General features: G+C 49.1%; 8 protein-coding genes across 8 annotated transcripts; 3 read left to right on the top strand and 5 right to left on the bottom strand.

Moving 5' to 3' along the window:
• Positions 1-213: 213 nt before the first annotated feature.
• F5891DRAFT_217965 (uncharacterized protein) lies at positions 214-4,831 on the bottom strand. The gene is made up of 9 exons (XM_041370947.1): positions 4,629-4,831; positions 4,265-4,574; positions 4,162-4,211; positions 4,052-4,102; positions 3,443-3,630; positions 2,897-3,369; positions 1,761-2,841; positions 1,437-1,711; positions 214-1,374 (listed from the first exon to the last, which is right to left on the bottom strand). Exons 1-9 carry the CDS (start codon positions 4,702-4,704, stop codon positions 387-389), a joined length of 3,492 nt encoding a protein of 1,163 aa, XP_041233459.1. The 5' UTR covers positions 4,705-4,831; the 3' UTR covers positions 214-386.
• A 2,974-nt stretch (positions 4,832-7,805) lies between these two features.
• On the top strand, positions 7,806-12,000 carry F5891DRAFT_218023 (uncharacterized protein). Its single transcript, XM_041370948.1, has 7 exons — positions 7,806-9,567; positions 9,625-9,854; positions 9,920-10,290; positions 10,338-10,501; positions 10,554-10,800; positions 10,849-11,869; positions 11,923-12,000. The coding sequence occupies exons 1-6, from the start codon at positions 8,080-8,082 to the stop codon at positions 11,640-11,642; spliced, it is 3,294 nt and encodes a 1,097-aa protein (XP_041233458.1). The 5' UTR covers positions 7,806-8,079; the 3' UTR covers positions 11,643-11,869; positions 11,923-12,000.
• A 1,714-nt stretch (positions 12,001-13,714) lies between these two features.
• On the top strand, positions 13,715-15,231 carry F5891DRAFT_1169057 (uncharacterized protein). The gene is made up of 9 exons (XM_041365478.1): positions 13,715-14,026; positions 14,078-14,114; positions 14,162-14,236; positions 14,299-14,386; positions 14,439-14,503; positions 14,558-14,586; positions 14,639-14,731; positions 14,780-14,913; positions 14,965-15,231. The coding sequence occupies exons 1-9, from the start codon at positions 13,864-13,866 to the stop codon at positions 15,007-15,009; spliced, it is 729 nt and encodes a 242-aa protein (XP_041233457.1). The 5' UTR covers positions 13,715-13,863; the 3' UTR covers positions 15,010-15,231.
• A 35-nt stretch (positions 15,232-15,266) lies between these two features.
• Positions 15,267-16,858, bottom strand: F5891DRAFT_1273592 (glycoside hydrolase family 18 protein; the record flags this gene model as incomplete). The annotated part of the gene is made up of 12 exons (XM_041370145.1): positions 15,267-15,358; positions 15,414-15,436; positions 15,489-15,701; positions 15,752-15,761; positions 15,823-15,834; positions 15,887-15,956; positions 16,013-16,025; positions 16,084-16,107; positions 16,163-16,250; positions 16,305-16,548; positions 16,604-16,617; positions 16,679-16,858. The coding sequence occupies 12 exons, from the start codon at positions 16,856-16,858 to the stop codon at positions 15,299-15,301; spliced, it is 951 nt and encodes a 316-aa protein (XP_041233456.1). The 3' UTR covers positions 15,267-15,298.
• A 4,667-nt stretch (positions 16,859-21,525) lies between these two features.
• Positions 21,526-22,420, bottom strand: F5891DRAFT_1099139 (uncharacterized protein). Its single transcript, XM_041363554.1, has 2 exons — positions 21,926-22,420; positions 21,526-21,874 (listed from the first exon to the last, which is right to left on the bottom strand). Exon 1 carries the CDS (start codon positions 22,388-22,390, stop codon positions 21,944-21,946), a length of 447 nt encoding a protein of 148 aa, XP_041233455.1. The 5' UTR covers positions 22,391-22,420; the 3' UTR covers positions 21,526-21,874; positions 21,926-21,943.
• A 250-nt stretch (positions 22,421-22,670) lies between these two features.
• On the top strand, positions 22,671-23,415 carry F5891DRAFT_939014 (uncharacterized protein; the record flags this gene model as incomplete). The annotated part of the gene is made up of 4 exons (XM_041374207.1): positions 22,671-22,781; positions 22,836-22,910; positions 22,965-23,132; positions 23,185-23,415. The coding sequence occupies 4 exons, from the start codon at positions 22,671-22,673 to the stop codon at positions 23,413-23,415; spliced, it is 585 nt and encodes a 194-aa protein (XP_041233454.1).
• Positions 23,185-24,783, bottom strand: F5891DRAFT_217882 (ubiquinone biosynthesis O-methyltransferase). The gene is made up of 3 exons (XM_041370946.1): positions 24,317-24,783; positions 24,017-24,265; positions 23,185-23,959 (listed from the first exon to the last, which is right to left on the bottom strand). Exons 1-3 carry the CDS (start codon positions 24,650-24,652, stop codon positions 23,552-23,554), a joined length of 993 nt encoding a protein of 330 aa, XP_041233453.1. The 5' UTR covers positions 24,653-24,783; the 3' UTR covers positions 23,185-23,551.
• A 404-nt stretch (positions 24,784-25,187) lies between these two features.
• On the bottom strand, positions 25,188-27,924 carry F5891DRAFT_997527 (uncharacterized protein). The gene is made up of 7 exons (XM_041378443.1): positions 27,828-27,924; positions 27,675-27,782; positions 27,374-27,649; positions 27,024-27,120; positions 26,715-26,889; positions 25,422-26,662; positions 25,188-25,396 (listed from the first exon to the last, which is right to left on the bottom strand). Exons 2-7 carry the CDS (start codon positions 27,780-27,782, stop codon positions 25,356-25,358), a joined length of 1,938 nt encoding a protein of 645 aa, XP_041233452.1. The 5' UTR covers positions 27,828-27,924; the 3' UTR covers positions 25,188-25,355.
• Positions 27,925-27,997: the final 73 nt, after the last annotated feature.

Below are 27,997 nucleotides of genomic sequence, written 5' to 3'. Positions count from 1 at the left end.
CTCTAGTGAAAAGTTACGTTTCCCTGATTAGTATAGTCCAATTGATAGTAATCTCATCACCTGGGCTGCCAATGACAAGCATAGCCGTAGTACTATGTGGTTTGGTGGCCCATGGAACATTCTATGCGCCGAGAACGTTGCGAGGCGCCGAGACTCCGTTCAAATACCCACAGCTTATGCTACACATTTCAACTAACTCTTCTTGGTCAAAGCTTATGAAAGGTGGCCAGGCATGCGATGCGGATCGGTGGGCAGCGTAGACCGACGCCATTTACAAGTGACCGGTTTACAAGTCAACAGTACATGCGTACAAAACGAATATTATTCGAGGCATTCCATATCAAAAGTAATAACTTATGTAAAGTGCGATAATCACGCAACGTACATCACCACCTAGGATGAGGCTGACCGTCCCATTGGCCTCGTTGAGGCGAATGTTCTTCATAGTCTGGTCCGCTACGAGTCCGACTCCTTTGCCATCCTGAATCCTGAGGACGGTGTGGTGCATCCCCTCTCCCTCGTCCCCTACCTCTGCCCCGTCCACGCGTACCATTCGTCCATCCTCCACGATCTGGTCTATCATGATGGGGAACTGGGCCATGACGAAACTCTCGATCCCGATTGTACGGCCCATTGTTGAAAGACCCACGTGCAGGACCCGTTGGTGGAGATATGGGATTAGGGCGCATAGGCGATGGAGGTAGAGCCGCCCGTGGATGGCTAGGAGGATGGCTTACAGGAGGAACGTTTCCTGTAGGGAATGGTTGCGATGGAAAACTGGGTGGGGTGGTGTTGTTCCATAGCTGAGGCGGTGTAGCTACTATAGAGGCAGCTGGTGCGGTTGGTGGTGTGGAATAGTTGCCGACACCCATGCCATAATCCGCAGATAGGGTTCTTAATACAATGTGTATCTGTTCCTGCGTGAGGGAAGCCACCTCTGCTGCAAGGGACGTGTTAGCAAGCTGTGGATAAGCTTGCTGTAGGGCAGTAAGTGGGGGCGCATTAAGGGTTGCAGGTACAGGTAAGGGTGTAGGCGCAGATACATGTGGTACAGGAGAGGCCGTAGAAGGGCTTGGTTGGCCAATAGGATGACTGGTAGCAGTAGGCATATGAGGGGATTGCGGCGGGATAACCCGAGCAGGATGTTGGGGCACAGATGGTGGCGGTGGCGGCGGCGGGGCGAGTTTCCCTCTCGTTAAGACCCAGATACCGATAACATAATTCGACTTGCGAGTTTTGGGGAGGCATAAATTATCCATAAGCTCGACGAAGTCAGGCAAAGGATAGCTTGCGAGCAGCGGGACCATGTATAGTTCCTTGCCGGGGTGGTAGTCCTTCGGCCGGTTACCCCAAGGAAACACTAATCCATGGCGGCTGAAGAAAGTTGTCGGTTAGAAATCTGACTTAAAATGCATGTGAGAGAATAGAGAACATACTTTTTATTGAGAAGAAATTCGCTGAACGTCTGCAGCATTGGGTTTCCCTCCACTGTGGAAAATGCGCAGGCAATGAGCTCCTTTTGTGAATTCATTCGCATTTGGAGGAGGAAGTGCGAAGAGTTATCTGTAGGAACACGGCCATCGATGCGGAGAATATCGGAAGGGAAGAGGGTCTTCCATAAATCAGAATCGTGACCCAAAATCCGTCCTCCGACTTGCCGCGCAACCACGGGTGCTTCCTGAAGAGCTGAGGATTCTAAAGGCATAGATATCTGGTACCCGAAGTTAGCGCTAAGAACTACAACGATCAAATGCACCAACCTTGCCACTCCAAACAAGAGGAAGGGCGTCGAAGACTGCTTCAGGATCTTGAGGAGGCTGCTCCGTCTGTGAAGGCTCCAGATCATGTTCCTTCTCTAACAACATATCGAAATCTTCATCGTTAGCTTCTGCGGCGACGAGATCTGCCTCCACTTGCGACTCTCGTGTAACTCCAAGGTCTGATACGGGCTCAGGAGGTGCTGCTGACGGAGCTGACCATAAAGTGTTGAGGTCGAAAGATGTGCGAACAGGTGTCTCAGGTTTCGATATAAGCGAGGGGGCGGGTGTGGATGTAGCCGAAGTTGCACAATAGAGGCCAGGGGATTCGGAGGGTGCAGGTGCAGGCTCTGTGGCCTCAGAAGGTGCGGGTTCTGGGGTCGCAGGAGGTGCGGGCTCTGGGCTTGCACAAGGCGCGCCGTCTGTAGCAAGCATGGGAGCCTCCAATGCTGGAGTCTCCAGCCTTTCTGTATATGAATCTTGCGGGCCTGGCTCGTCATCTAGATTGATGAGATCCGCGATATCAAGCTCCGGCTCCGGGAGCATCGTATGGAAATCAGATGCGAACAAAGGATGTACGGGAGGTCTGTCATCGCCTGCTGGAAACTGGTTGATTGAATGCATGGGCACAGGTAGATGCCCTCCCCAACTCGACGTATGAGGTACGACTGGAGACTCAGGTGGCGCTGACCCCTGAGCAGCTGCAGACGCACGCTGCTTCTGCTGCTCCTCGGCGGCCCTCAAGCGTGCCTGCCGCTCTCTCTCTCGTCTTTCTTCCTCCTCCCTCTCACGCTCCCTCTCACGCTCGCGCTCGCGCATCGCAACATCACCATTCACATCCTCAATGTCCTGCAGGCCCTTATGGGTAATCTTTGCACGAGGAACAGTTGACTTTTGCAAGATTGAATGTTCCAGAGATTCTTTCTCCAATATTTTGATCGACTGTTTCGTCTCTTCGTTCGCTAAGTCAGTCGAGCTCATGAGGGCAAGTTCCTTTGGTGTTATAGAGGACGAGCTAATGCGCTTGTGAATGACCACACGATCTGGTTTGCTAAGGTTAAAGTCAAGCATACGAAACCTCTCCCTGCGAATGCCAATCAGCGCGTTGATTAAAAAACCAAAATAGAGTACGGGCTCACTTATACTTCGGCCCAACACTGAGCTTGTTGTGCTTGTCTGGTTCGCAGTACATATCAAATACGCATTGCTCAACCTCAGAAGCAAACGCCTTCGCCTCCTCCTCTAAGCGCGTCTTATCTTCATCACTTAATTCACCCTCTTTGAGCTCGGCCTTACTGGCATCCTCTGTCGCAGCAGCATGTGGATACTTCAAAAAAATCGAACAAAACAGCTGATGGAGTTTTCCAAGACAGTACTTTCTTGCTGGATCATCTTCAGCAGCGGCATCGCTGGATCTCCTACGTTTAGGAACAGGAGGCTGGGTGGCGCTCGTCGCCTTTCGCTTGAGACCAGAACTTGGGACGAGAGACGCCTTCCTGGTTGATGATTCTTGAGATGGACCAGCTTTGTGGGAAGATTCCCGGGTGTTGGCACTTTCACGGACGTTGGAATGTGCGTCCGATTCGCTGGAACTGGAAACTCTGCGACGACGCTGGTGAATGAAGCACAAAAAAACGATCAAGCGTTAAAAGGTGACGATATTGAATAGGATTGTAGAAACGCACCTTGGCAGATGATGACCCTTTCCTCCTGAACTTCTCTGGCTCCGCAATGTATTCGTCCTCGCTATCGGTATTGTCCTCCGATTCTGATGGGGGAATCGCCGGAGGTGGCGTCGGGAGCCTGACAGTTTTGGCCTCGTCATGTTCAGGGTCGGCGTGTTCTTCCGCTACATCGGGTTCTTCCCACTTCACTGAAAACACGAAAAAAGGATTAGTACCTCAAGTCTTCAATTGATAGTGTAAGGAAAAGTGAAAAGAGCACATCATTCTTTTTCCCTGCGTGAGAACAGGACGCCACTGTGACATAGGTTGTTCCATCTAGCGCCCGTTGACCACCGTGCTCAAGCAATCGCTCACATCGAAACCTCTTCAGACAAAAATTGACTCAAGAGGAAAAGTCGCGCGCCTATAACGTAAGGCCAAAGGCACCGTTGTACAACCATCACAGCGGCACGCAATTGACTGCAACAAAGATGTGGCGAACAGGAACAGATATGCCACTAACGATAGACGATAGCGAAGTACTTGCGAGACAAGACTCATAAGATGGATATACATGAAGAGGGATACGGGCCCACAGAGACAAACCACAAAAAGACCAGTGACACTCACTGACTGTACGTCGGCCAGTTAATTCAGTGCATGTAGAACATACATAAATATCTGCCAAGATGGGAGAATGATCAGTAACCGATGGTAAAATACGATAAGGGAAAACTTACGAAGTTCAGAAGCCTCTACTTCATCGAGCCTCACACAGCGAAAATGATACCTACGCGCCGATTTAGTGAAGTTAGGTATTAGGATCTGATTGCATATACGCACCACTCATTACAGACAGAACAGCACACCATGGGCGTACCATCATCTGGTTCATGGCAAATACAAAATGTACATTTATCTTTCGGCTGTCTGTCCTGGGCGTCCTGTGTGGCCTTGATAGGCGTCTTCGCCTTCTCATGGCTGATATTGGTCTCTTTTTCCATCTCGCTCATATGGTCCTCGCTCTTCAGGGATCTCGCGCGCAACCTGGTAGATTTTAGCTGACTATCCTTGTTTGAACGTGACTTGACATTATTCGTAGTAGACACCGATTTTGTTCTTGAGCGGGTCGACATCGTTGGCGTCGGCGTCCCTGTGTGCAAGGTTTAGTTGTGAGTCAAGAACAGAACGACTTTGAAACTCCGACATTCCAATGAGTTGTGGCAAAGAACCAACGTCGCACTTTGCAAACCAACCGTAGAAACTTGGCTCTCGAAGACCATCTGGCGCGTTGGGTACTGGATGACCAGGACACTGTCCCATGGGCCTTGGCAACTCACAACTACTAGTTTGGGTGGGTCACCACGAATGTCATATCAAGCGCTCGCGTGAGCCCTCAGACATGATATCATCAGGCCTTAAAAATACCGTGTTCTCATGCTTTCCTTGCCGTCGGGGAATCAACGGTGACTGAGTGAAAATGGCTCACACATCCACTATCTACTCCTATTAAGTGATGCGAGTCCATTTGGTCGGTCTCACCAGGACGGTAGTTTGGCGCGGGTCTGGGAAACGTGGGTGTCCCGCTTTGCGAGGCAGTGATCTAATCTAATGTTTTTAAACCATATGGTCTTTCCCCGGGTCATCCGGGATAAGGCAAGTCCAATTGTGGCGACCACTGCTCCAATACCTGGCAAGATCATCATTGGTCATCAGGACTCGGAGCCCAGTCCACATAGGTCAGCTGTGGTACCGTAAGAACTGCAGCATAATTAATACTGTCATCGATAAGGTGTCCATGACCCGAATAACCTTCCGGGTGACTGACGAACAAGCCGCACCGGTTGTCAGTCTAAGAGACTGCTAGTACAAATTTGACGTGTACGTGTCTGGCAGCTTAGGACACTTTCGAGTCGTGATACTTATATGCGAGCTAGCACTGTATAGCCTGTCTCTTGCTTGATTTCATTTCACGACTAGTTATCATTGAACGTTCCTATTCCCGGACTGCTGCTTCTCCCGCCGGAGATCTCGATCGATCTATTACTAGCAACAGGTCCTGTCCCAATCTCGGGAGGAATATCTTTGTTCTTTCGAATCTACTACTATACTTTACTCCATCCTTTTCAGTCGCCGCCTTTCTTGTCTGGACCGTCAGGATTGTACATACAGTGACAAGCCATCCGTGCAAGTAATGTACCTACTATGCTTAGGCCACGTTAAACTGACAGAATTTGCAGTGTGTACTGTCATTGGTGGGTTCGCCATCAATTTATTCGTAGTTCCTTGCCGCCTTGTGAAGTATGTGAATTCATACTTTCGTAACAAGTGTCCGCACCGCTCATGACAAGTACTGACTTTGGAATTGCAGGGTCACTTACCCACCACTACTAGTAATACTAGTACTATCGTGCAGCGTTAGTCAGACAGTTTCCTCGAGATCTCGGCATTACATGAGGCTTACACATGGCAGCAATCGCCCTCTCGAGCGATCCAAAGACACAGATACCCAGCCCCTTTCACATGATGGCCTCTCCCCAGCTTGCTAACCCGAGGTGCGACTCGCCACCGAAAGCATTGTCCCGTACTCCAGAGCCTTCCTCTTCCTCGACATATGCCTCTGCTCAAGAGATCCCTGAGACAAGGTCCATGACTTTTAGGCGACTCCGATCGTCATTGGAGCAAAGTTTGAAGACCGCAACACGTTCCAGAGCAAAAGTCCTGCCACCTGTTGATGACTTCGCAGCCGTCTCCGTCAAGGGTAAAGGCAAGGAGAAAGAGCCTGAAATCCACGTTGCTGTGAAAGGGCAGGAGAAGGATAAGATCCTGTCCGGCATGCTGAGACGATTGGAATCAAGGGTAGGACTGCGCAGGACTGCACGGGTGTCGACATCGACATCGATCCCCCTTGACGCAAGTCACGCCAACGCGATTGGAGCGCCTGCTGCCAGTGGTAATAACGCGGATGTAGTCACCAAATCACGCCAGGCTGGATTCACGAGTTTTGCTACCCCATCCCTGTGGCAGGCATCTGTGTCTTCACCAGTTCTCCATCTCTCGTCCCAAAATTTGCCGTCGGGTCCGTCACAACCTGCAGCAATGGCGCCATTATCAAATACAGGCCCCATCACACCTGCACGCGATCGCACGCGGCGCGCCAGCGTTCAGCCCATTAAGTTCAAGGAAATTAGCGGTCCTCAGCCATTAGCAACGCGGCATGACTACCGCAGTGGCGCTGTAATGCCTGACCGCTCTGGTGCAGCCTCTCCTCGGGCAGGTAAATCTCGTCCATCTCCAGTACTCTCTACACCCAGGGGACGTTTGTCGGTTGACGCACCTAGGCGGAGCCATGATTCGTCGAGCCCGCCAGGCACCCTGTCTGGCTCCCGAGCGCGGTTTGGCGACCTGTCCAGAACGCCTGTGGCTACGAGTGCCACTCACCTGCCTCTCCACAGCAGTCCACCTTCCTGTCCTACTCCCAATCGTGCTGTGAGTCCTGCACGCGCAAGGACACCTCTTAAACAAGTTGTGGCTCCCGCATCCTATCAGGGGTTTACTTCTGCATCTACGTCTACATCACATCTTCCCTTGAATTCCTCCAGTCCACCGACGATGTCAACTTCAGCCCGTATGCCTTCTGTGGATGCACCAAGGAGACCCTCAGTTGATGCGCCACGGAGAAGTTCTGTTGATACCCCACAGAGACCTTCTTTTGATACCTCCCGAAGACCATCTGCAGAAGTGCCGCGAAAAGCGTCTGGCGAAACCTCTCGAAGAGGCTCCATTGACGTACATCGCCGACCCACGGCCTCGCCTGTGCCTAGAGCATGTTCTCCTCAGTCTACCGTGCGTCCACGTGCTACATCACCTTCTCAGCGCACGCCTGCATGCGCCCAGACTCGCTTTAATATCTCAACTGCTTCCCTCATCTCTCCTTCCACTCCAGAGCAGCGTGAGGTTATACGTGCTGCAACTTCGCTTCTTTGCAAAGAATTGCGGAAAGCACCGGCGCATCTTGCACGTAGTGATGCACAGAAGGAGTGGGCGGAAGTAGAGGTGCGCATGCAGCCCTTAATAAGGCTTGAACGCGTTTGGGGAAAGAGTGGCGGTGGCGGTGCCAGTTCTAGCCAGGTTGCTGGGGGTGTTGGCTCCATGGTGCTTAGCTCAGCTGGGGAGGAAAGAGAAAGGAAGCTCTTCTGCGAGGCCCTTCGAGATGGCGTTGTTCTCTGCCAGTAAGCCTTGACAGTTACTCCGACTAGTGTGCTGCTTAATGTTGCATCTTTTCAGGCTGATAAACAAGCATTATTCTGGGGCCATAACTCGCATCGACCACCGTGAAGACGGTCTTAAGCAAACCAGCAACATCACCAGGTTCATTGCCGCATGCTCGCAACACGGTGTCCCTTCCGACGACATTTTCTATCGTGACGACCTTATCCAGGCGACCCCAGAAACCCTTTGCCGTGTCGCATGTACCATCAATTCGTTGATGAAGCTTTTTGAAGACCCTGGAGTCGGTCGTGTCAAGGTCATCGCGGGTCAAGGCAAGAAAGGTGCCATCGTAGCTTCAAGCAACGATCCTTACTCCTCGGCGAATTTCTTGCGCCGCTTCTTCCACACCGAATCTGCTGCCACGACCAACCTCTCCAGTTCGCAGAATGCAGAGTCCACATGAACGAACGCTCCTCCCAGTGCGACCTGATAGTCCGCAATCGGGAACATCTGCTGGCACAGCTAAGAGAGTCCCCATCATTGATAAAAGCACGACACCAGCCAGTAACAGCGATCATGAAATTCACCAGGTTCCCCCTCTTACGAGTCCATGTCCAACCCCTATATCTCCCCTTCGCGCGCACTCTCGAACTGGACTTCCAAATGACAGTGGCGTTAGCCCTCTCTCCAGTCTTCAGCCACTCGACATTCCCTTCCCTCAATCACCGACTTCGCAGGTGTCCAATCTGTCGACAGCAGGCTGTGATGCAGACTATCCCCCACGACAGTCAAGAACCTCCAGCAATCTCACTGATAACACTGCCCTCTCCAGCATCTTTGACATCAGACGGGTGAGCAGCAGCAACCAAAACAAGTTTGGAACCATCAGGACTTTCACAACTGAAGCGACCTCTTGCTCTGAGGCGCCTTCGTTCACCCGAACAGAGGCTAGCTCGGTGGCAGCATTCATGACAGAAGAGATGAGCAGGAGACGGGGTAGTGGAGAGCCTGCACCTCGGTCGAGAGAGCGACGCCCGAGCGAGCCAGGTGTACTTGATCTGGTTAGCCTCGCAGAGGAAGAGGAGAACAGTGCCTGTGGGTCGAGTTCCAATCATCATCAGAAGGAGAGTTTGCAGCCTAAAGGACCCTCGCGGGTGCGGGAAACGGACGCGCAGAATCGTGTGCGACTCGGTAAAGGCAAATGGCCCGACGATTTTCTGGACGCTTTCAAGCCAAGTCCATCTCAAGCAGTCCCAATTGCAACATCGTCGAACAGTGTAGATGCGCCCCTTGGTTCCAGTCCTCTATCTGTATCCCCGACTAGAAAGCCTTCCATTGTTGGCTCATCACGTCACAACGACAGCACAGAGTCCAGAGTCCGAAGGCCATCTCATCGGTCAACCCATAGCGCGGATGTCCTGATGCCGAGGAATTCAGTGCTTCGTTTGGATGCCAGTTCAGATAATTCACCAGGCTCCAAAGTCATTCTGCGTCGTCAGAGTACACGTAATGGTGTTCGCAGAAATGGGGTTTACTATCCTCGTAATAGCGCCGACGACCCTGGGACTCCAAAGGATGACGATCCTCGCATTGTCCCCTTCCCGCGTGCCGTATCAGGGGAACATGCTGCTCGTGCCACACCATCTCCCGATTCTACTGCCAAGGGCGATGTCACGAATAACCAGGATGCTCCCCGTGTGCGTGGTCGCTTCCAGAGTGATGTTGAAGATCATCGAGCTCGAAGATGCAGTCGTCCGACTTCGCTTGATGAGTTGGGTAGAGCGCGGAGGTCTCGATATGAAAGCATGGTCAATCTAGGGGTGGCCTCTACGAACGCAAGTGCGAGCGACTTGCTATCAAGGGACTCCGGCGACGGAAGCGCCGTACGACAGACCGTAATAATCAAGGAAGAAGGGAAACCCGCGATTCATTTCGTGAGTTCTCCTATTTATGCAAGCCAGCGCCCAGGTCTTTGACTTTACCTTTATAAGCAACTCGGAAATTGCATCGGCCGCGGGCAGTTCGGCACAGTGTATCGGGCTCTGAATCTGACAACCGGACAAATGGTGGCAGTTAAACGAATCCGATTAGAAGGTCTGAAAGAGGACGAAGTTGCCCAGCTCATGAGGGAGGTGGACTTGATGAAAAGACTATCACATCCAAGTATTGTGAAGTATGAAGGGATGGCTCGAGATGATCAATACCTCAACATCGTTCTTGAGTGAGTACAGTCCATTATCTTGTCGGATGTTTCTTTTGATGAGCTCAATCTAGATATGCTGAAAGCGGCTCATTGGGCCAGATGCTCAAAGCTTTCGGCAAGTTGAACGAGCAACTTGTGGCGGGCTACGTTGTCAAGATTCTCGAGGGCTTGCATTACTTGCATCGTTGCGATGTTGTCCACTGCGATTTGAAAGCCGCCAACATCCTCACTACGAAGACGGGGAATATCAAGCTCTCGGATTTCGGCGTTTCCTTGAACCTGAAGGCTATAGAAAGAGAGAAGGACGTTGCTGGTACTCCGAACTGGATGGCCCCAGAGGTCATCGAGCTCAAAGGGGCTTCAACAAAGGCTGACATTTGGTCGTTGGGATGCACAGTTGTCGAACTTCTTACTGGACGTCCGCCATTTGGGGATATCACCAACACAATGACAGGTATGATCATGGTAATTGTTCCAGACGCATGACTGATGTAAATGCAGTCATGTTCCGCATTGTCGAGGACGAGATGCCAATCCCTGAAGAATGTTCCGAGCCGTTGAAAGACTTCCTTCAGCAATGCTTCCAGAAGGAACCCTCGATGCGACCTGATGCTGAGCTATTGTGCGAGCACCCCTGGTTGAAGAGAAATTGGGATGCCCTCAAGGTTCGTGGGTCTCTGGATAGTATGTAAGATATTACCAATCGATTTCATTTAGGAACTTCGTCTTCAGGATAGCATACCCTTTCTCCGGCGTGTTAGCACTGATCTACAAAAGACTGACATTGTGCACCTTGCATCTATGGATATCAACAGAATCGAATCACCTTCCTCGGTTCAAGAGGAGCCATCGAAGTCCCCAAGGCGCAGATTATCCAGTGGACCGTCTTCGCCGATTTCGCTTCCGGAGAATACCCCATTCACCCCTATGGATCATTCCTTTATCAAGACCACCTTTGGGAAACGTGAGCCCGAAATTTGCAGCCGGTTAGTCTCGCTGATCGTATTTGTAGCCATGATCTGCAGAGTGTGTATGGGAAGTATCAAAAGAAGCGCCGTCATTTGCGACAAGTGTAATCTCATCACTCACTCAAAATGTGCTCCTGAAGCTCCTCCCACATGCGACCTTCGCTCTCAACTGTTGCTTTACGCACAGTACGCCGAACAAGGAAGCCCCGCTGGTATCCCGCTCGATGGATTGAATGGGTTGCATCCTCCTCGTCCATCGACGATTATTCCTTCTGAAGTCTCCTTCGCTACCCCTTCTCCTCGACCAAGCTTGGACGTCACGCCGTCATCACAATTACCATCACCCACTCCTCCCAACGTCTACAAGCTCATAAATCCCTTCAAACGTTCTCGTTCTTCCCTAGCAGCAGAGAATAGGTCTTCCCCTTTGGCATCGCCGTCATCGATGCCTCAGCCTCTGTCTCACGATGATGCCACTCCCAAGCGAAAACCCTCTAAGCTCTCACCGAATATGATCTCGAAAGAACGACCTCATTCATTGTCAAGTAATGGTACTGCCCCCAATGCCGGTAGCATGAAGAAGGCTGACAGCCAGTCCAGCCGTCAAGAACCAGGCCGTAAATCCTTCTTTTCAATAGTTGAGCCTGATACACATACGATTCCACAACTTGGTCCGCCAGTTCCCGACAAGAAATCATTTTATGCCCATGCTACGACTGCCACTCTCAATGATCGTATGGACAATTCATCACGCCACATTCCGGGCACAGTGCCCAATGAACCTGACCGTCACAAAAAACGGGCAGCAGAGAAACCATCAGGCTGCACTGTTCAGTGACTCTTCTCTTACATCTACTGTCATCCTCGCCTGCATCAATCATCCGAACATAGCATGATTCAGATACCGTCATGGACACTGTACCACTAAAGTCCTTAGTGCTTTTACCCATTTATTACTGATCACTACTATACTGTTCATTAAGACGTATATTAATATATACTCTATTTTAGCACTTATATCCTGGTGCAATATCTAATCACCAACCACCTCAAGTTCAGTGTCCTGTGAGCAAAAATAATGCGCCCCCTCCCCCCGTAAACTGATTCGACCTTCTTAGGATATCCGCTGACATAATCTCAGCGTGCGGCGCCGATATCTGCCCAGGTTCGGGCCGCTCCGTCGTCCGACGGTCCAGCGCCGTTCAATGGATACCAACTTCAAGTTCGTGCCAGCAACACTAACCTTGTACCATCTTGTTTGGATGGCAACGATGTCAGGGCCCTTTGCATTGCAATATATTGGCATGAAAGTCCAGAACAACGATGGTCGACGGACTCCTGGCATATAAAGAGACACTTTCGGAGATTACTGTAGGGTGAGCATTCTTCCTTTCCGATTTCTCTGTACTACACTTCATTGAAATTCTTTTACTACTGAATTGCACTATTACAGCGCTGGCAATACACACGGTTTTGACCGAACTGGAATGTGACAACCACACCCTCGGATTGCAGATAGTTGCACGTCCATCACCGTCTCGCGGCCTGATCCTTTTATGTCACTCACTCTGAGGGCCAATGAAACTCGCCGCAAGGTTATTAAGTATGTTCCACTTATCTAGCTATATATTTGACTGAACATGCAAAGCCCTCAACAACCCAGCTGAATCCCCTACCCAGCGTCAGCACTACCCTTTACCTTCCCCTGTCGCAAGTCGTTCACAACTCGCTTGGCGTGAATTCGACCAAAATGTCATACCATCGGTCACGTCCTCCGTCCTCTTTCCGACGGTGCTGATCCAGACTAACTGTTGTTGGGATGAGCGCGAAAATACGTTGCAGACTAATTTGATGTATTGTAGAACTCCGCGAAGCCGGACGTGAGCATGAAGGTGAATGTTTCCACGTCAAAACCCATGGTCTCAATGATGACTTAATCATCTTTGGTTTACAGATAATACCACGGGGTACTCATCCGCGGATTTGGAAGGAGCTGAGTCGTTGTGGTTGACGTCTATGGATATATTCTTTTCGAGTCTCACCACAATGAGTGCAGATTCTTCTTCGCCGATTACTTCCATCTCTATCAGCGTTTGATACTAATATATGATATCATCTATCATATGCATGACCAATGACTTACGTATGGTTTGGTTTTCGTGTAGGGATGTAATTTGGAAATTGTTTTTCAAAGTCCGGCATATAATAATCTGACGGGTTTATTTTCAGTCCTCTGCGGTACATTTAGCATGGAATGTAGTGTGTGTCACGTTGATTTAACTTTGCATGCTGATCATTTTATCTGGCTTAGGTACCTAAGTACTTCAAGGACCAATCAAAAACTATGACAGCAGCCACATCATAATAATATGCTGAGAAGCGAGCCGCAGTGCTGGCACAACTTCTATATCTCCAAACCATTAGAGAGAATGACTATCACCTTCCCAAAGGTCTAGTCAGGTGAGAATAGTTTTGAACCGGCCTAACTCGGACATTCCTGTTGGTAGGTTCGATTTACGAGAAACTGAAATTGGTTGGAGAGTCGAGACAACAACATGAAAATTCACAGAATCACTCCTGCCAGCACTCATCAAATATAATTTCAACACTTAGTAGCGTCATCATGTATCAATCATGAGTCATAACCCGCATTCCCGAACGTGATTTGCACTTGGCATAATACGCTTTGTGTGCCACTGCGACTGATCCGGTCTACTTGGAGCTGAAGCACTGTACCTGCAGCCTGTCTCCTGAGCTACCGTACTTACGGCCCAGCTGAAGCACCTGCAGACATGCCCAGTTCCGAGTCGCGATGAGGCCACCTCGGACACAGCCGCTCGTCGGTCCGGTCTTACCGTGTATCAATAGTCTGGCAGTTGAAACATAGAGAAGTCGACTTGTCAATCGACAGAGCAATCTCGATCAATTTGTACCTGAGGTCCTTCTGTCATTTTTTGACCGGCAAGGGGTCATGGAAACACTGGGAGTTTAAACTCCCATCATATATTAAAGGTAGGTTCAAAAAATCACAACGGCTGGTATCGTCTTGACCTTCCATCATGCGGGTTTTTGTGCTAAGCTGTGTCGTTGCACTCCTTTTCTCCGTCTGTAGTTCCGCTGCAGCAATCACGAATGCACAGCGACTAGCTCGTGGCCTGCCACCTTTGCCTCCCAAGTTTGGTCGCGCTCTGCCTGGCTATGCAAGGACGCCGACAGTAGCTGGTACTTCTGAACCAATATCTCAAAACACTATAAACTAATATGTCGGTGCAGCAGAGAACTCATCCCCGTCGTCCGCTCCGCATAAGACGTGAGTCCGTTGAAAATTTCACTGCGAGTTTGTCTCAACCCTTTCAGATTTACTGGTCGAATCCTGGTTAAGGGCCATGATGGCAAACGGTTGGGACACCTATCTAACCGGGCCTCAGGAATGTAAGAACCCCCGCCGACTTGGGTGTTCCTCTTTTTGAAAAATGTGCTGAGCTTGTAACTAGAAATGGCGTAAACTTTGGTGCCTCAAGCGCGGACCTGCACGTGTCGTTCACCTCTTCTCAATCTCACCAGGGGCTTATCGACATACAGGTACGGTCCTCCTCGTTCTTTTGTTTTCTAAAATTCACAAAGCTTTTGGCAGGACGCCCATGGGCCTTCTTATATCGGGACAACGAGCAACGCCGTCCTCGCCACTGGCTCTTCAACGTTGGTATTTCCACAAAAAAAACCTGAATACTAGACACTGATTTGCTTCAACAGATTCGTCAGCTTTGGCAAAGTCATCAAAAGTGAGCCCGCACGACTGTCACGAATTGAATGTTAATAACAAATCGTTCATAGCACCCGTGCATTCCCCACCTGTCCCTGTGGACCAGCATCATGCGGACGAGTCAGCTATTTGGACATTCGATAGCAGAAGTCATGAACTGAATGGTGGGCCATCTCTATGTCCGAGTCTACTTATCATTAACATGTCTCAAGTGCACTACGTAAATCCCAACGGTCACGAGGCAAAGACGACTATCGCTTATGACAGTCATGACAACACAATATTCTTTGTCGGCGACATCGGTGCCTATAATGCTGCCCATCCTGGTGGCCACGTTTCACCTATTGTCAGTCTGCTCAACTTTCTGCCCCGAACTCACCGACTCACCGATTTATAGACACTTTATATTGATTTGACGGATGACAGTATAACGGATAAATGATCCAGAACTGTTTTCCCTCTTTCCACTCTTTTGACATTCCCTTCATTTTCCATGTCGCTCTTTTAATTTCAGTCCAAATCGTGGGTTCACCAGATCTCTCATTCGGACTTTGAAAACTGTCGGTCTTTAAATTCCTGACACTTGCATATCCCTTATTCCTGACTTGTAGTAGCTGCATATGCTCTATACATCTGGAATACATACCTCGACTGTTTATTTGCCAAGAGACTGAGTTCAAAATTCAGAGGAACGACAGAGCAATAAATTATAATATAAAATTTAAGGATGTTTATTCTGGGAATGCGAGTGACCGCACAGCTTCAATCCAGGATGCTGCGGCATCGGGGAACTTGGTATCACACGACGGATTAGCGACATTCGTCTGATAGGTTAACTGGGCTCACCTCCCACACCATGACGCCAGCGTCTGGAAACTATGGTTAACTCCTGCTGAACAGCATGTGAAACATTAGACGCACCCCATCCTTGCTCATAGGCCATGTCCACACACTGGGCGAGTAGGGTGGTGTTCATATAGCCATTGGTCGCATCCGCAGTGGTGGCTGGCTTGCCGATCACCAACTTGTCTAAAGATACTCCTGCTGCTGCAATCTGGAACAGTGAAGTGCCTGGCCACGCCGTTGACGATTCTGTAATAAGGCCAGTACACGTTGTGTACTCAGTTGTGCCCTCTAGTATTGCCGGTCAATAATTAGTAAAGAAACAGGACCGCGTAGCTTACGATTGTAGAACTGTATAAAACCGGAAAATCTGTCGGCATCATGAAATCACCCATCGTCAAAAAATGCTTGCCTGAACGTTGTACTGTAAGGTTGCGAATGAGCTCACGAAAAATTACACTCGTTTTCTCACTTACCCAGTCAATTAACGATCCAACATTCGCGTTGACCGTCAAATAAGCACCACTGGTGTACGACGTGGAGAACCTATGAACAGGGAGATAAATCCGGACGACTCGCATAAATACGATAGATTTAAATACCATGGAGCAACAGCTAGATGAAGGCCGAAACTTAGTCAGGTCCAATAACTGGATTTTTGAGGCAGACTCACGTGCGTGGGTTAAAATGTATTGACCTGCGGCATGCTGTCAGTACGTCCTCGTCACCAATAATTGAACCAGTAAACATACCTTGTGGAAGCGCTGCACGAAGGACTTGGGTGAAAGTGGTCAACCAATCTTCTGCGGATCCATTCTCAGCATTCATGGCGTCGAAATCCTGTTCCAATGCCAGTATTCAGTCGTGAACTAACGTACGTCAAGAGAAACCCACTTCGTAGTCAATATCAACGCCGTCGAGATCATATTCCAACACGAAGGCCGCAAGATCATTGGCTATGGTTGTAGGATCATATCCCTCAGTCGTAGGCGCATCCGTGGACCCGAAAGCGGATACAATAAGAGAAATCCCGGCATCGTGGTATGTTGTCAAGTAAGATGCTCGTGTGGCATTGTCAAGCTCAACCCACTCTTCAGCTTGATCAGCTGGTCCAGAGATAAGCCAGAACGAGAGGGCACTGAATAAAGTTAGACTGCGACTCGAAAATACTCATGTTTGTCTCCAAGACTTACAAGACGTTGTACCCCTGAATCCCAAATAACAAAAATAATCACTACGTGATAATGAAGTCATTAATGAATACATACTGTGATTTCGCTGATAGCAGGAGGACCGGTCTCACCGGAGACCCACTCGTCACTGTAAATGACGAAATGGGGGGCCGCAGGTGTTGTACGAGCTGAAAGTGCCGTGCCCATAAGAGGCGCAGACAACACGCCGCCGATGGCTGCGAGGACGCTAAGACTCGAGAGCATGAAAGACACCATGATGGGAGTGGGGTAGAATGAGGCACCGGGTAGGCATTTATACCCTTCACCGAGATCTCATTCTAGGGGTTAGTGTAGCATGATGCGACCTTCAATGGCACATGCACCAGAGATCCCGTACTACTAATAAAAGAAGCAAGTGTCATCATCAAAACGAAAACCAGGGGGTGGCGGCATGTTGCATGGAATACCACCAGAGGATTTGTCGATAAAGTGAGACTGCTGTTGGCGGGAGGTGGCACATGGAAAGACTCGAAATAATTACCAGCAGCATTACCCTTTGCCCGCAAGGTTCCCAAGACTAAGGATGAGTCAGGCGCGGGATCTCCGTATTTGGAATACGGGCGGTCTATGGCAAATGTCGCAAGAATGGTGAGCATGCGGATTCAGCAAAACATGCGAAGATATCAGGTACGTGCGAGAATTGAACATTGTGCCGCATGTGTTCGAGAGGTATTCGAGATTGCATATTATTGAGCAAGAGGGGTGATTGCTCAGAAGCACGGATTTGGAATGTCAAAATTGAATGAGTTTGCATGTGGAAGCAATCTGTGGCGAAAGCAATAGGTGGGATAGGCTCCAGGGTAAATGGAGAAACTGGAACATCTTGTGGAAGGATCGTAATAGAATATTGAGCAAGAAAGCTTGAGTGCGAGCTATGAAGCTGTAGGTAAACTTGGCGTTGTGGGATGAACAAAGTGTCATAGACCTCCTCTATTGTTGGGACCTTGAATATACGCCGAGTATGGGCTGGATGTGATTTTAGCGATCATCTATGCTTCAAAGTAGCACTTTCATGCTCCCATGTGCGCCTCGATAGTAGCTGTATCGGTGCCCGGTGATCATTGTGTCGCGGTAAGAACAATATAACTTCAAACTTCTGGCTTACTGTCAACAAAAAATTCGGAGAGCAAACAGATACAGACAGGCTGTCAAAAATATTGACATCGTTCGCCGCTTTGCCGAGGAATCTCCTGCATGTATATGGCAGGATATTAGCCTGAAAAAGGGACAAATACCAGCAGCAAGACACGCGTTGAAGGATCGTTGCGTGTGACTCTGTTCTCTAAAGGGATTCTCAGCAGTTCTGCAACAAAGCCAGGTTTTAGAAATGTGGAATGGAGGGGAGTGTGAGAGCTTAGATGAGCATGATAAGACTTTGCGCCAGATGGTAATAGCTGGCAACTTGAGCTATATCTCGATTCTGAAAAAAAAAGGTATGTGACACAAGCCAACACAAGGCGAAAAGGTGTAGGTTAGGTTGCCAGGCCATTTAACACAGTCCGTTCCACGTGCACGTACGCTTAGCTAGACCCATGGACCGTCAGAAGTGACATGTGAAGCTTTGAAACATCAGCACCTGATAAGACAAACCAAAGGCACTTACTACAACTATCCTAACTCGTGCCGAGCTGGACCCTTCTGGCAGTGTATGCAGCACCTGTATGATCATGATAATCTGCACAAACTTGATAAGCCGTAAGCTTGCGATCATCGTCAAAGTCCAGCGCATATGTCGCATATGTAAATATCTCGTCCCAGCTCCGCTCTGTCACAACTCAACTAGGTGAATTTTACGCCGCCTTCCACCGATATTTCTGGACGACGTATTCCGAAAACTCCATCGGATCCACTTAAAGCTCAAAGCCTAGGTAATAGTTTGAAATCTCCGACGAGGTGACGACCCAGAAATGGGGAAGAGCGGGTAAACCATGTTCATATGCTAAGCACTGGTAAAATGTATCATGAGAGCAACTTGGATGCATATGTAGCATGAAACAAGTTGTGTCTGGTTATGGCATCGCCGACATGTATTACTCCCACACTTCTTAGTTATGTAAGTGAGTGCCGCGTTTCCACGCCGCTGACGCGCCAGTTCCCGACTGATCCGCCGGGTCTAAATTTCCTCTCTCAAGCTACACCTACAACATTTGTCCCAGGGGCTAACCCATTGCCCAGAGATTTCCTGAAGGCCCACTCGTGCACTTCTCTCTGACCGTAATACCAATTTTCCCCAAGCACGGCCCACCTTTGAACCCCTGGCATTCATTTCTCAGTGCTTGCCAGTGTTGCAAATGATCATCAAGCTGTCTCTGTTTTGCACACTGTTGTATTTTACACTGCTTACTCGTAGGCTCTCTGTTCTGTTCTTCTGTGACTTATCCTTTCCCGCAGTCAAGCCGCTATCGCAAAACATCAACATTTAAGTGGTTTGACAGTCCTCCTTCCGACTCTTTGTGCTGGCTCCCGGTAGTAATGTTCGTCGCACGAAAGGCACTACGTTGGCGTTACCTGCAGCATTTTCTCAACATTCGTTAACGATTTGACGTGCTGTCGGTCGATGCTGTTTGGAACAGTTGGCTGCCCCAGATTGTTGACGTGTATGGGCGTTCCCTCTGTCAATCTTCCATATATGGATAGCTCCACTCTTAGTCTTGATGTCTTGGTCCGCCGCCTTTCTATTGACATGTTATCTGAGGCTATCAAAATGTTTACCAGCACAAGGTCGTCCTGTTGTCTATCCTCGTTCTCATACTGAAACCGGTAATGGATTGGTGTTTTACATTCCGGAACGCCTTTGGTTTCTGCAGTCAGCTGGCTCTCAAATCGTCAGCGGTCATTTCCCAAGTGAAGACAAGATCACCGCGGAATAAAAGGGGCCTGCAATACATGGTTGTGAAACCGCATGACGGCCAGTTTCCCATGATGGATTTGTAGAGAACAATACGTTTGAACTTTGCTGCAGACAGAATCACACTTGTCGTGAGAGTCTTTGAAACAACGCTTTCGTGAGAACCGACCGCCATTCCAAAATGGCACTAACAGCAATACTACCTCGGTGCTGTGTCAGGCAGCGAGCTCGCTATCTGTGCATCTTTCTCAATAAACCCATAAACAGGTGCAAAGAGAATGTAGTCATTTATTAAAAAAAGACAGCTGCCGTGATATTGCGCTGAAGTGGCCATTTGATCTGTGTTAGACTTGTCTCACACTTACATACCTGGCTTGTACTGACTTTGAGTTTGTATGTGTTCCACGCATCTGGAGTGAACACCTAGACTGTTACTTTGAGATAATTATCACACGAGAGACATTCCCTGAAGACTGAACTCAAGATCTCACTTTAATCATGACATAAATGACAGCGACAGAGTGGGTAGTCACAGGCGCTGTTTATCCTGGGAATGCGAGCGACCGCGCAGCTTGATTCCAGATGCTGCGCCGTCGGGAAACTTGGTATCACACGACGGATTAGCAACATTCGTCTGGCAAGTTAACTCAGCTCACCTCCCACACCATAACGCCAGCATCCGGAAGCTATGGTAAACCCCCGCTGAATAGCATGTGTGATATTGTGCGCACCTCATCCTCATTGATAGGCAACGTACACACACTGAGCGAGTAGGGTGGTGCTCATATAGCCATTGCTCGGGTCCTCACTAGTGGGTGGCTTTCCGATCGCCCACTTGTCTTCCACCACGTCGAAGACGTTTTCGCAAGGAGCCCAGAATACGTCGTGTACTCGGACGTGCCCTTATAGACTGTGACTTGGAAACACTCATGTTCGTCCCCAAGGCTCACAAGACGTTATACTCATGAATCCCAGATAACAGAAAAACATACTGTGGTATTTCTGACTGCAGAAGGATTGGTCTTACCAGAGACCCACTCATCGCTGTAAATGGCGAAGTGAGGAGCTGCAAGTGTTACACAAGCTGAAAAAAGTGCCGTGTCCATAAGAGGCACAGACAACACGCCACCGACGGTTGCGAAGATGCTGAAAAAGACCCTGTCCTGCCACGAAAGAACAGGTTGCTAGTATCAGGGGAAAAATGGATGGTCGTTCGATGCTGCATGGAATGTCACCGGACGATTTGCCATAAAGTTGGACCCACTATTAGCAGAAGGTGGCGCACGACGAGACCCTAAATTGTCATCAGCGGCATCAATCCATTGCTTCTAAGGTTCTCAAGACTAAAGATGGGTCAGACGCAGGATCTCCGTCTTGGGAACTTCCGATTAATTGATATCGAAAGTCGTCAGACGTAGTGAGCAAGATGGGCATGCAGATTCAGAAATAAATCCAAGGTGTCAGGTACATGCATACCACATTATTAGGCATCCGAGGTTGCATATAATTAAGCAAGAGAGATGATGCTGACGAGATCTTCGCTCAGAGGAACGGATTTGGAATGCCAAAATTGAATGAGTGTGCAAACGGAAGCAATTCGTGACGAATGTACTAAGTGCGATAAGGTTAGGAGGTCGGAGTGGACGACGGGATTTCCTGGGGCCTCTTGAAGGGGAATTGTAACAGAGGAGCCTTGCGCGGAAAGGTCACCGTTGATCGCAGGATATCAATTTATGTGATAGCGTTATGGGATGTCAAAAGCGACATCCTAGATCGCCTCCAGTTTTGAGACCTTGACATACGCCGGGTTTGCCCTGAATTTTATATTAGTGATCATGCATGCTTCAGAATAACACTTCCGCGCTCCACGTGTGTACCTTGGTAGTAACTGTATCAGCGTTTAGTGGTCACTGTGCCGCCTCGGCAAAAATGATACAACTTCAGACCTACCTGTGGCTTACTGTCGACATAATTTCGGAGCACAGATAGGCTATCAAGAAATATTGATATCGTTTGACGCTCTGCCGATACATCCCCTGCATACATACATATAGCAGGACTATCACAAAAAGCGACAAAGCAAGTACGCATCAAAGGGATCGTCGCGTGACTCCTCTGTAACAAAATAGATTTCAGGAATGCGAAAACGGGAACAAAGCAAAAGCCTGAGAGCTTAGAAGCACAACGATAAGACTTGGGACCGGATCGTGATAGTACTAGGTGGCAATTTGAACTGTATCTCGATTCTGACGAAGTGGTAGGTGAGACGAGGCTGAAAAGGTGTAGCCAGGTTTTGCCAATCGGATGTACACGGTCAGTCCCACATGCACGTACGGCGCTTGGTTGGATCCCGAGGACGCATTCGTCAGATGTGACATGTGAAACTTCTGAACATCAGCGCTCAGCACCCGATTACAGAAATCGAAAGCACTTACTCCAAGTTACTTGCAATCCTAGCCCGTGCTCAGCTGACCTTTGCTAGCAAGGTATGCAGCACCTGTATCTGCCCAGACATGATAATCTGTGACCTTGCAATCGTCGTCAAAGTCCAGCACATATGTAAATATCTCGTCCCAGCTCTGCTCTGAGCTCAACCAGGTGAATCTGGCTCGGCCCCTCACCGAAACTTTCTGGACTTCTGGATCAACGATATACTCTGAAAACTCCATTCTATCAAAACTCAAAGTCGAGGCTATGGTTTTGAAGTAATCTCGTACTCCATCACGTCCGACGAAGTGACGTCCCAGAAATGGTGCAAGAATAGGTAAACCATGTTCATATGCTACGCATTGGTGTGTCGTAGAGAAATGTGTCATGAGAGCATCTGGATCTTTCTTGGATGCGAAATCCGTGCATAAGGATTTGGCAGCGTGAAGCAAGTTGTCTCTGGTTATGCGCATCGTATTATTCGGATGGTGGTTAAATGTAAACGTTCAAGTTGGAGCACGCTGCTTAGCAAAGACGGCCTCAAACTCACGGACATGTGAATTCGGACGACAGAGGTTCCTTTCTTTCACCCTCATTCACCTTTTAGGAGTCGCACTGGCCTCTAATATGCCGAGCGACACGTTGATACCAGTGCCAGAGGAGGTTTTGAGGCACCCTAGAAGCAAAGACAGCAGTACCCTCTCGTGAGCAGGCTACATATAATACTTGCGACCTTATGGTCGGGGGTGGCTAATGAACGCCAGGAATCACGCACAACCTACTTGCAGTCACAACATAGAGGAAGCAGTAAAGAGTACATCAAAGCGAATACTGCAGTACGAAAGTCAGATGCAAGAACTCAGTGTCAGTCTCTCCAAGCGCCCCACTCAATGTATTGATGCTTCCACTTGCATCTAGACCAAGCTTACAGAAGGCTTGAGCAACTTTCGAGCTATGGACGGCTTGATGCAGGGCTCTCTCGACGAACTAAAGGTCAGTGATTCCCTTGTTTTTCAGTGACTGAAGGTAATGACTTGACTCTCCGAGCAGAGAGATACACAGCATGCCAAACATGCACTCGAAGAACATATACCGTGCATCCACGAGGAACTTCACAACTCTCTTGTCTCCCTGCAGGAATTGTCACATACACTTCCACAAATTCAATCACATGTAGCTGAAATACGACGTATATACGATTCTGGTCGAGAGAAAGTAAGAGATCATAGTCCTTCCCATGGAAGATTCGACTCACCAGTAAGGATAGGCCAAGACTCTCGTGACAGACCTCAGTTGGTTGAACACCGAATGGCACGAGCGTTGGCGAGTTATCATCTTCACGAATCATTCCCCAGTTTCGAGGTGGTGGACTGCCACAATGCGCGTCTTGTTTGCTGCAACTTTTATAACATTTGGATGGATTGCTTGGGTGGCAATTGCGGGTGCCTATACAGCTCACAGACAAAGGCTTGTCTGGGGGGAGAGGCTGATGTCTTAGATTCACGCTTTTCTCCGCCTCCTAATTGTAGGTAAATATTCAATTGCTATACCCGCCTCTTTTGGTGACCTGCCAACCTGTAGCATCATGTGCGAGGGGATGTGCAACAGCATATATTTAAGTTGTGAACCCCTTCCTATGAATCCAAGGGTCTCCTGACCCAAAACAAATAGTTGCATTCTACGGCACCCCAGGGCGTAGAAGAGCGAGGCATCAACTTCCATTCACCGCTCCATGGAATATACACTATTCCTCGCACGTCCGCTTCCAATCGTGTGGGTAGACCATGAGCATACGTACGTGTTATCCAAGGTCTGGGAGATGCATCAGAGCCGATATGGCCGAAATCTGTTGGATTGCTGGAGGAGGAAGGCGAGGACCGATAGGTTTGGAAGAACGATATAAGCTCGGATGGGTTGACGAATTTTGAGTACGTGTGAGTCCCCACAGCTACCTTGCGGAGGACATATTCGCCAGCCAAAATTGTAATGAAATAGGAGAGTGGCGTCCTCGCAATCGTGGAAAGGAAAAGATGGCCTCCAGGCTGATGTCAAGCAAATGTTACATCTGTACTTGACTACGTGTCCAGAATGAGACTTACTTTCACCAACTGAGCACAAGCAGAAAGGAACGCCACCGGGTTATCTACGTGCTCGATAACTTCCATCGAGCATACGACGTCGAACCGCTTAGGTTCTTTGACAAGCTGCTCTGCAGAAGTATGACGGTATTCCAATGAATTGCCCGAAGAAGACAGCTGGGGATCACCACTAGCATGTGTCGAAGCTATTCCAATGTTGGATTCAGATGCATCGATGCCAATAGTTCGTGCTCCCAGCCTAGCGAGACTCTGGATCACAGAATTGTTAAGTCATATTGAGCTATGAGACTGATGGCGAACCTCTGAGAGCAAACCACCTCCACAACCCACATCCAACACATCCATACCAGTCAGCACCGCGCATTTTGATTCCAACTCTCTCCTTGCATCCTCTCCTTGGTCTTCGCACGTGGCCTCAAGGATCTTTTCCCGGATGTAACGTACCCTTACAGGGTTCATTCGGTGCAACAGCGAAAACTCCCCTTGCTCATTCCACCATAGTGAGGAAAGCCGGGAAAAATGGGCAATCTCAGTTGCATTGACAGTCGAAGACGTTGCTGCTGCCGACTGGAAGCATCGAGTGCTCAGGCAAAAGCGCAGGAGGCGCGTTGTCGGTCGGACAGCTGTAGACAACATGAAAGACTCAAACCTGGAACGGTTCAGGTTCGGGAGCAATAGAAACTCGTTAGTGACGCTATCTCGTCGTGTTGCTCATGATGCCGCTAAGGCTTAAGCTTTAAGCTTGATCGATTGATCAGGGAGGTGGCCCCGGCACATTTCGAAATAATCCAAGTTGTATAAATGTGACTTAATACTACTGACAATCCTGGAGCCCGATTCCTGCCGACGCAATGCGGCCAGAACGCGTGCGGCATAGCGCTCGAACTCGGATATGTGCGTAGACATGATTCTAGCTTTGCGTGTTCGATATTTATTATTGTTTATTATTGGCAGTTAGTCCGTCAGATTTTGTCAGATGGCATATGACCTTGCAAGCAAGGTGACACTTGCACCGAATAACCCTTGCACATGGATGAACTGTTCCTTATAATATCCGTGTCATTGGTACCTGGCGAATTTACTCTTGAAGTGTAAAACGCCGCTATCGACTCACTGACATACTGCGCAGTGCGCAGTTCGCATTCGATGGCCATGTCTGTAGTAGTGTCAGCTACGCCGATCCACATCTCTGGACTTGGCAAGGCAGCGCAAAATAGAGTGAATTGTCTAGTGATAAGTGATAGTACGGTAGGCATAGAAATCTCTGCATGCGTGCTGTATGAGTATGCGATAATTACAAGAGATAATATACACCGTGTTCATGATCAAACTTCATGCATCAAGCTTCAGTTTCCTGACTCTTGCGTAAAGGCCCGTCAACTTGTTGCATCCGACCCGAACCCACGTTTTGAGAATCGTGTGGGGTCTACATGAAGTAACTCGTCTCTTCCCATCTGTGCTAGATCCATGGACTGAGTCTGCTCTTCACCGTGACTACTATCCTGGCCACCTGTTTCGCCTAGGACTATGGCGTCCGAGTGTTGAGCATCTTCATCCCAGTGTCCACCGTCTCGGTATTTGCCGTGCCCGAGGGTATCGCCACGTCCAGCCATCAATCCTCTGCCTCGCCCCCTACCTCCTTGCCATCCACGTCCAGAACCTGCGGTTTGGGCACCCCAATTCGGATCCTGCCACTGACCAGCTTGCACAGCATTTGTCTGACCAGTGAATGTGACTACACCGCCCGTCATTACAAACTGCATGAGTTCTTCTTGAGACGGTGTATCGCCGTAAGTACTGTGCCACATCTTTCCCAATGCTTCCCACGATGAGGGCGCAGTGAAATCAAACGTTGTGATATCAAAATGATCAAGTCCTAGTTGCTGCAGCGCAGGCGCCGAACTCGGTTTACGAGGTTCGACTTTCTGTGTAGATGTACTGGCAGCTACCGAGGGCAACTGGTCTGATACAGGTACACGATTTTCGGGTGCCGCCGTACGGGCAGGGACTACAGACGGAACCATCGGAGGCTGGAGTTGAACATCGACTGATGCAGCTCTAGGAGGAGTGGCAGAAGACGGTCTAATATCTCGTCCAAACTCGTCTTTTCCCGCTTCAGGGAGTTTCGCTGAAATTTGATTTTGGGCTACATCTCTGATTGCTGGTCTCTGAGGCGGACTATACGGTCGTGGCCGCTGCCCATTGAATCTGCGCGGGCTTCGGGAACGGCTATTTCTTGGCCGTGAAGAAGAATTCCAATCCCTATCTTTGAAACGATCGTGGTCACGGTCATCCCATCTACCCCTACCCCGACCACGACCACGAAGACCACGCTGGAATCCCCCGCGTGTGTTGGAATCGTGGGATCCATCACGCTCTCTCCCATGATCAAATTGGCTTGAACGACCCTGCCAAGAATCTCTACCAGGATCATGCTGGGTGTGTGACTGTGAGGAAGAATAAGGTTGTGGGTGAATGTTTAAATGAGATGGAGGGGGACGCTGTGACGCAGACGGGAGTTGGATTGCAGATTGCGATGGAGTACCACCATTTGGGACGTTTACTGTCAAAGCCAGTTGTTGCAACAACGCTAGGTGCCCAGTGAGGGGTGGGGGTGGGGCAGGCACAATGTTTGGTGGTGTTTGGCTGCATGGAGAGTTCAGAAGAGCTCCAACTCATGACTTAAGTAAATACTCACATGCGTGGCTGCCCAGCGGCTTGTGCAGCTTGTCCAAGCAGGGCCAGAAGTGTGGATTGCACCGATTCTGGAAGAGGAGGCGTTGGACCCTGGGACGGGGTAACCGATGGAGTAATTATCGGCAATGCTTGGGTTTCGACTCGTGCGATGGGAGGCATTGGGTTTTTCACGGATTCTAACATAAAAAGCAGCCAAATCGTATTTCAGTGTAAATTCTCATTTCATTTGAGGCAGAGACACCAGCAAAAATAGCTATTACACAAGCAGAAGAAATACTTAGCGGACACATGTTTGATTCGTGATATGCACCTTTTCGAGAGTCCATCATCTCCCTCAGCCGTGTCAAAACCGGCGAAGGAAAAGTATTTGATTTGGTCCATATATCCAGAACTTTCTTCGTCTTTTCCTGTTATTGGAGTAAGTAAGACCGCGTTGCATCCGACGTGGAGGAGAGAACAGCAAAATAATGTGGTGACAATACGCGTTAGTGGCAGTATTGGTACTCGAAGATATGAGCCATGTCAGTTGAGGGCACATTTACAGCAACATCAGGCTACGCAATCACGTTGCTTGGAGTACCATACAAAGTCACCGACGACATGGATGTCGCAGATATACGCCTGACCTGTGTTTGTGAAGTGGATCTACTCGTCGCTTACCTTCGCTTCCGCATTATCAAGCGTAATCATGTCCTGGAACAGACCATCTAAAACACCTTCAACTTTGAGTAGGAAGGTGGCAGCGTTTCCAGTCCTCGAATTCATGTCACCGGTGATACCGCGCTTTGTGGCATAACTTCGGGCAGCACGTGCTAAAGCATCAAACGCATAAAGACTTGACACCTTGGCAGTACTAGACAGTGACTTGTGAGTGCGATAAAGTATCGCAACAAGCTTAGTGTCGTGCTGCCAATGCAAAAGCCTCAGTGAACAAGCCTTCAAGTATGACTTTGAGACGCACCTCCACGGACTTCAGTGCAATTTCAGTCAATTTGGTCATCTTGGAAGCTGACAGTCGTTTTGCATTAACGACATCTTTCAGCGTGTTCTCGAAATCCTGAAAGAGCATGAAAATAAAATGAACATCATCGATGAGATAAAACGTTGCACTAACTTCAAGGTGGTTCATCACTCCCAAAACATCAGGCGCTCTGAAACAGTACTAGTGAGGTTAGCGAGAATGTTGATGGCAAACGGGTGTCCACTGTCAACTCGGAGCCTGGCTTTTGTTTGTTGATGTTGATGGCGCTTATGCACCTTGCGCTCATTTTCCCATCACCTCGG

Source organism: Suillus fuscotomentosus (assembly GCF_016647785.1).
Source record: "Suillus fuscotomentosus strain FC203 chromosome Unknown F5891scaffold_2, whole genome shotgun sequence".
NCBI lineage: Eukaryota > Fungi > Basidiomycota > Agaricomycetes > Boletales > Suillaceae > Suillus > Suillus fuscotomentosus.
This window is presented reverse-complemented; position numbering and strand designations above follow the sequence as displayed.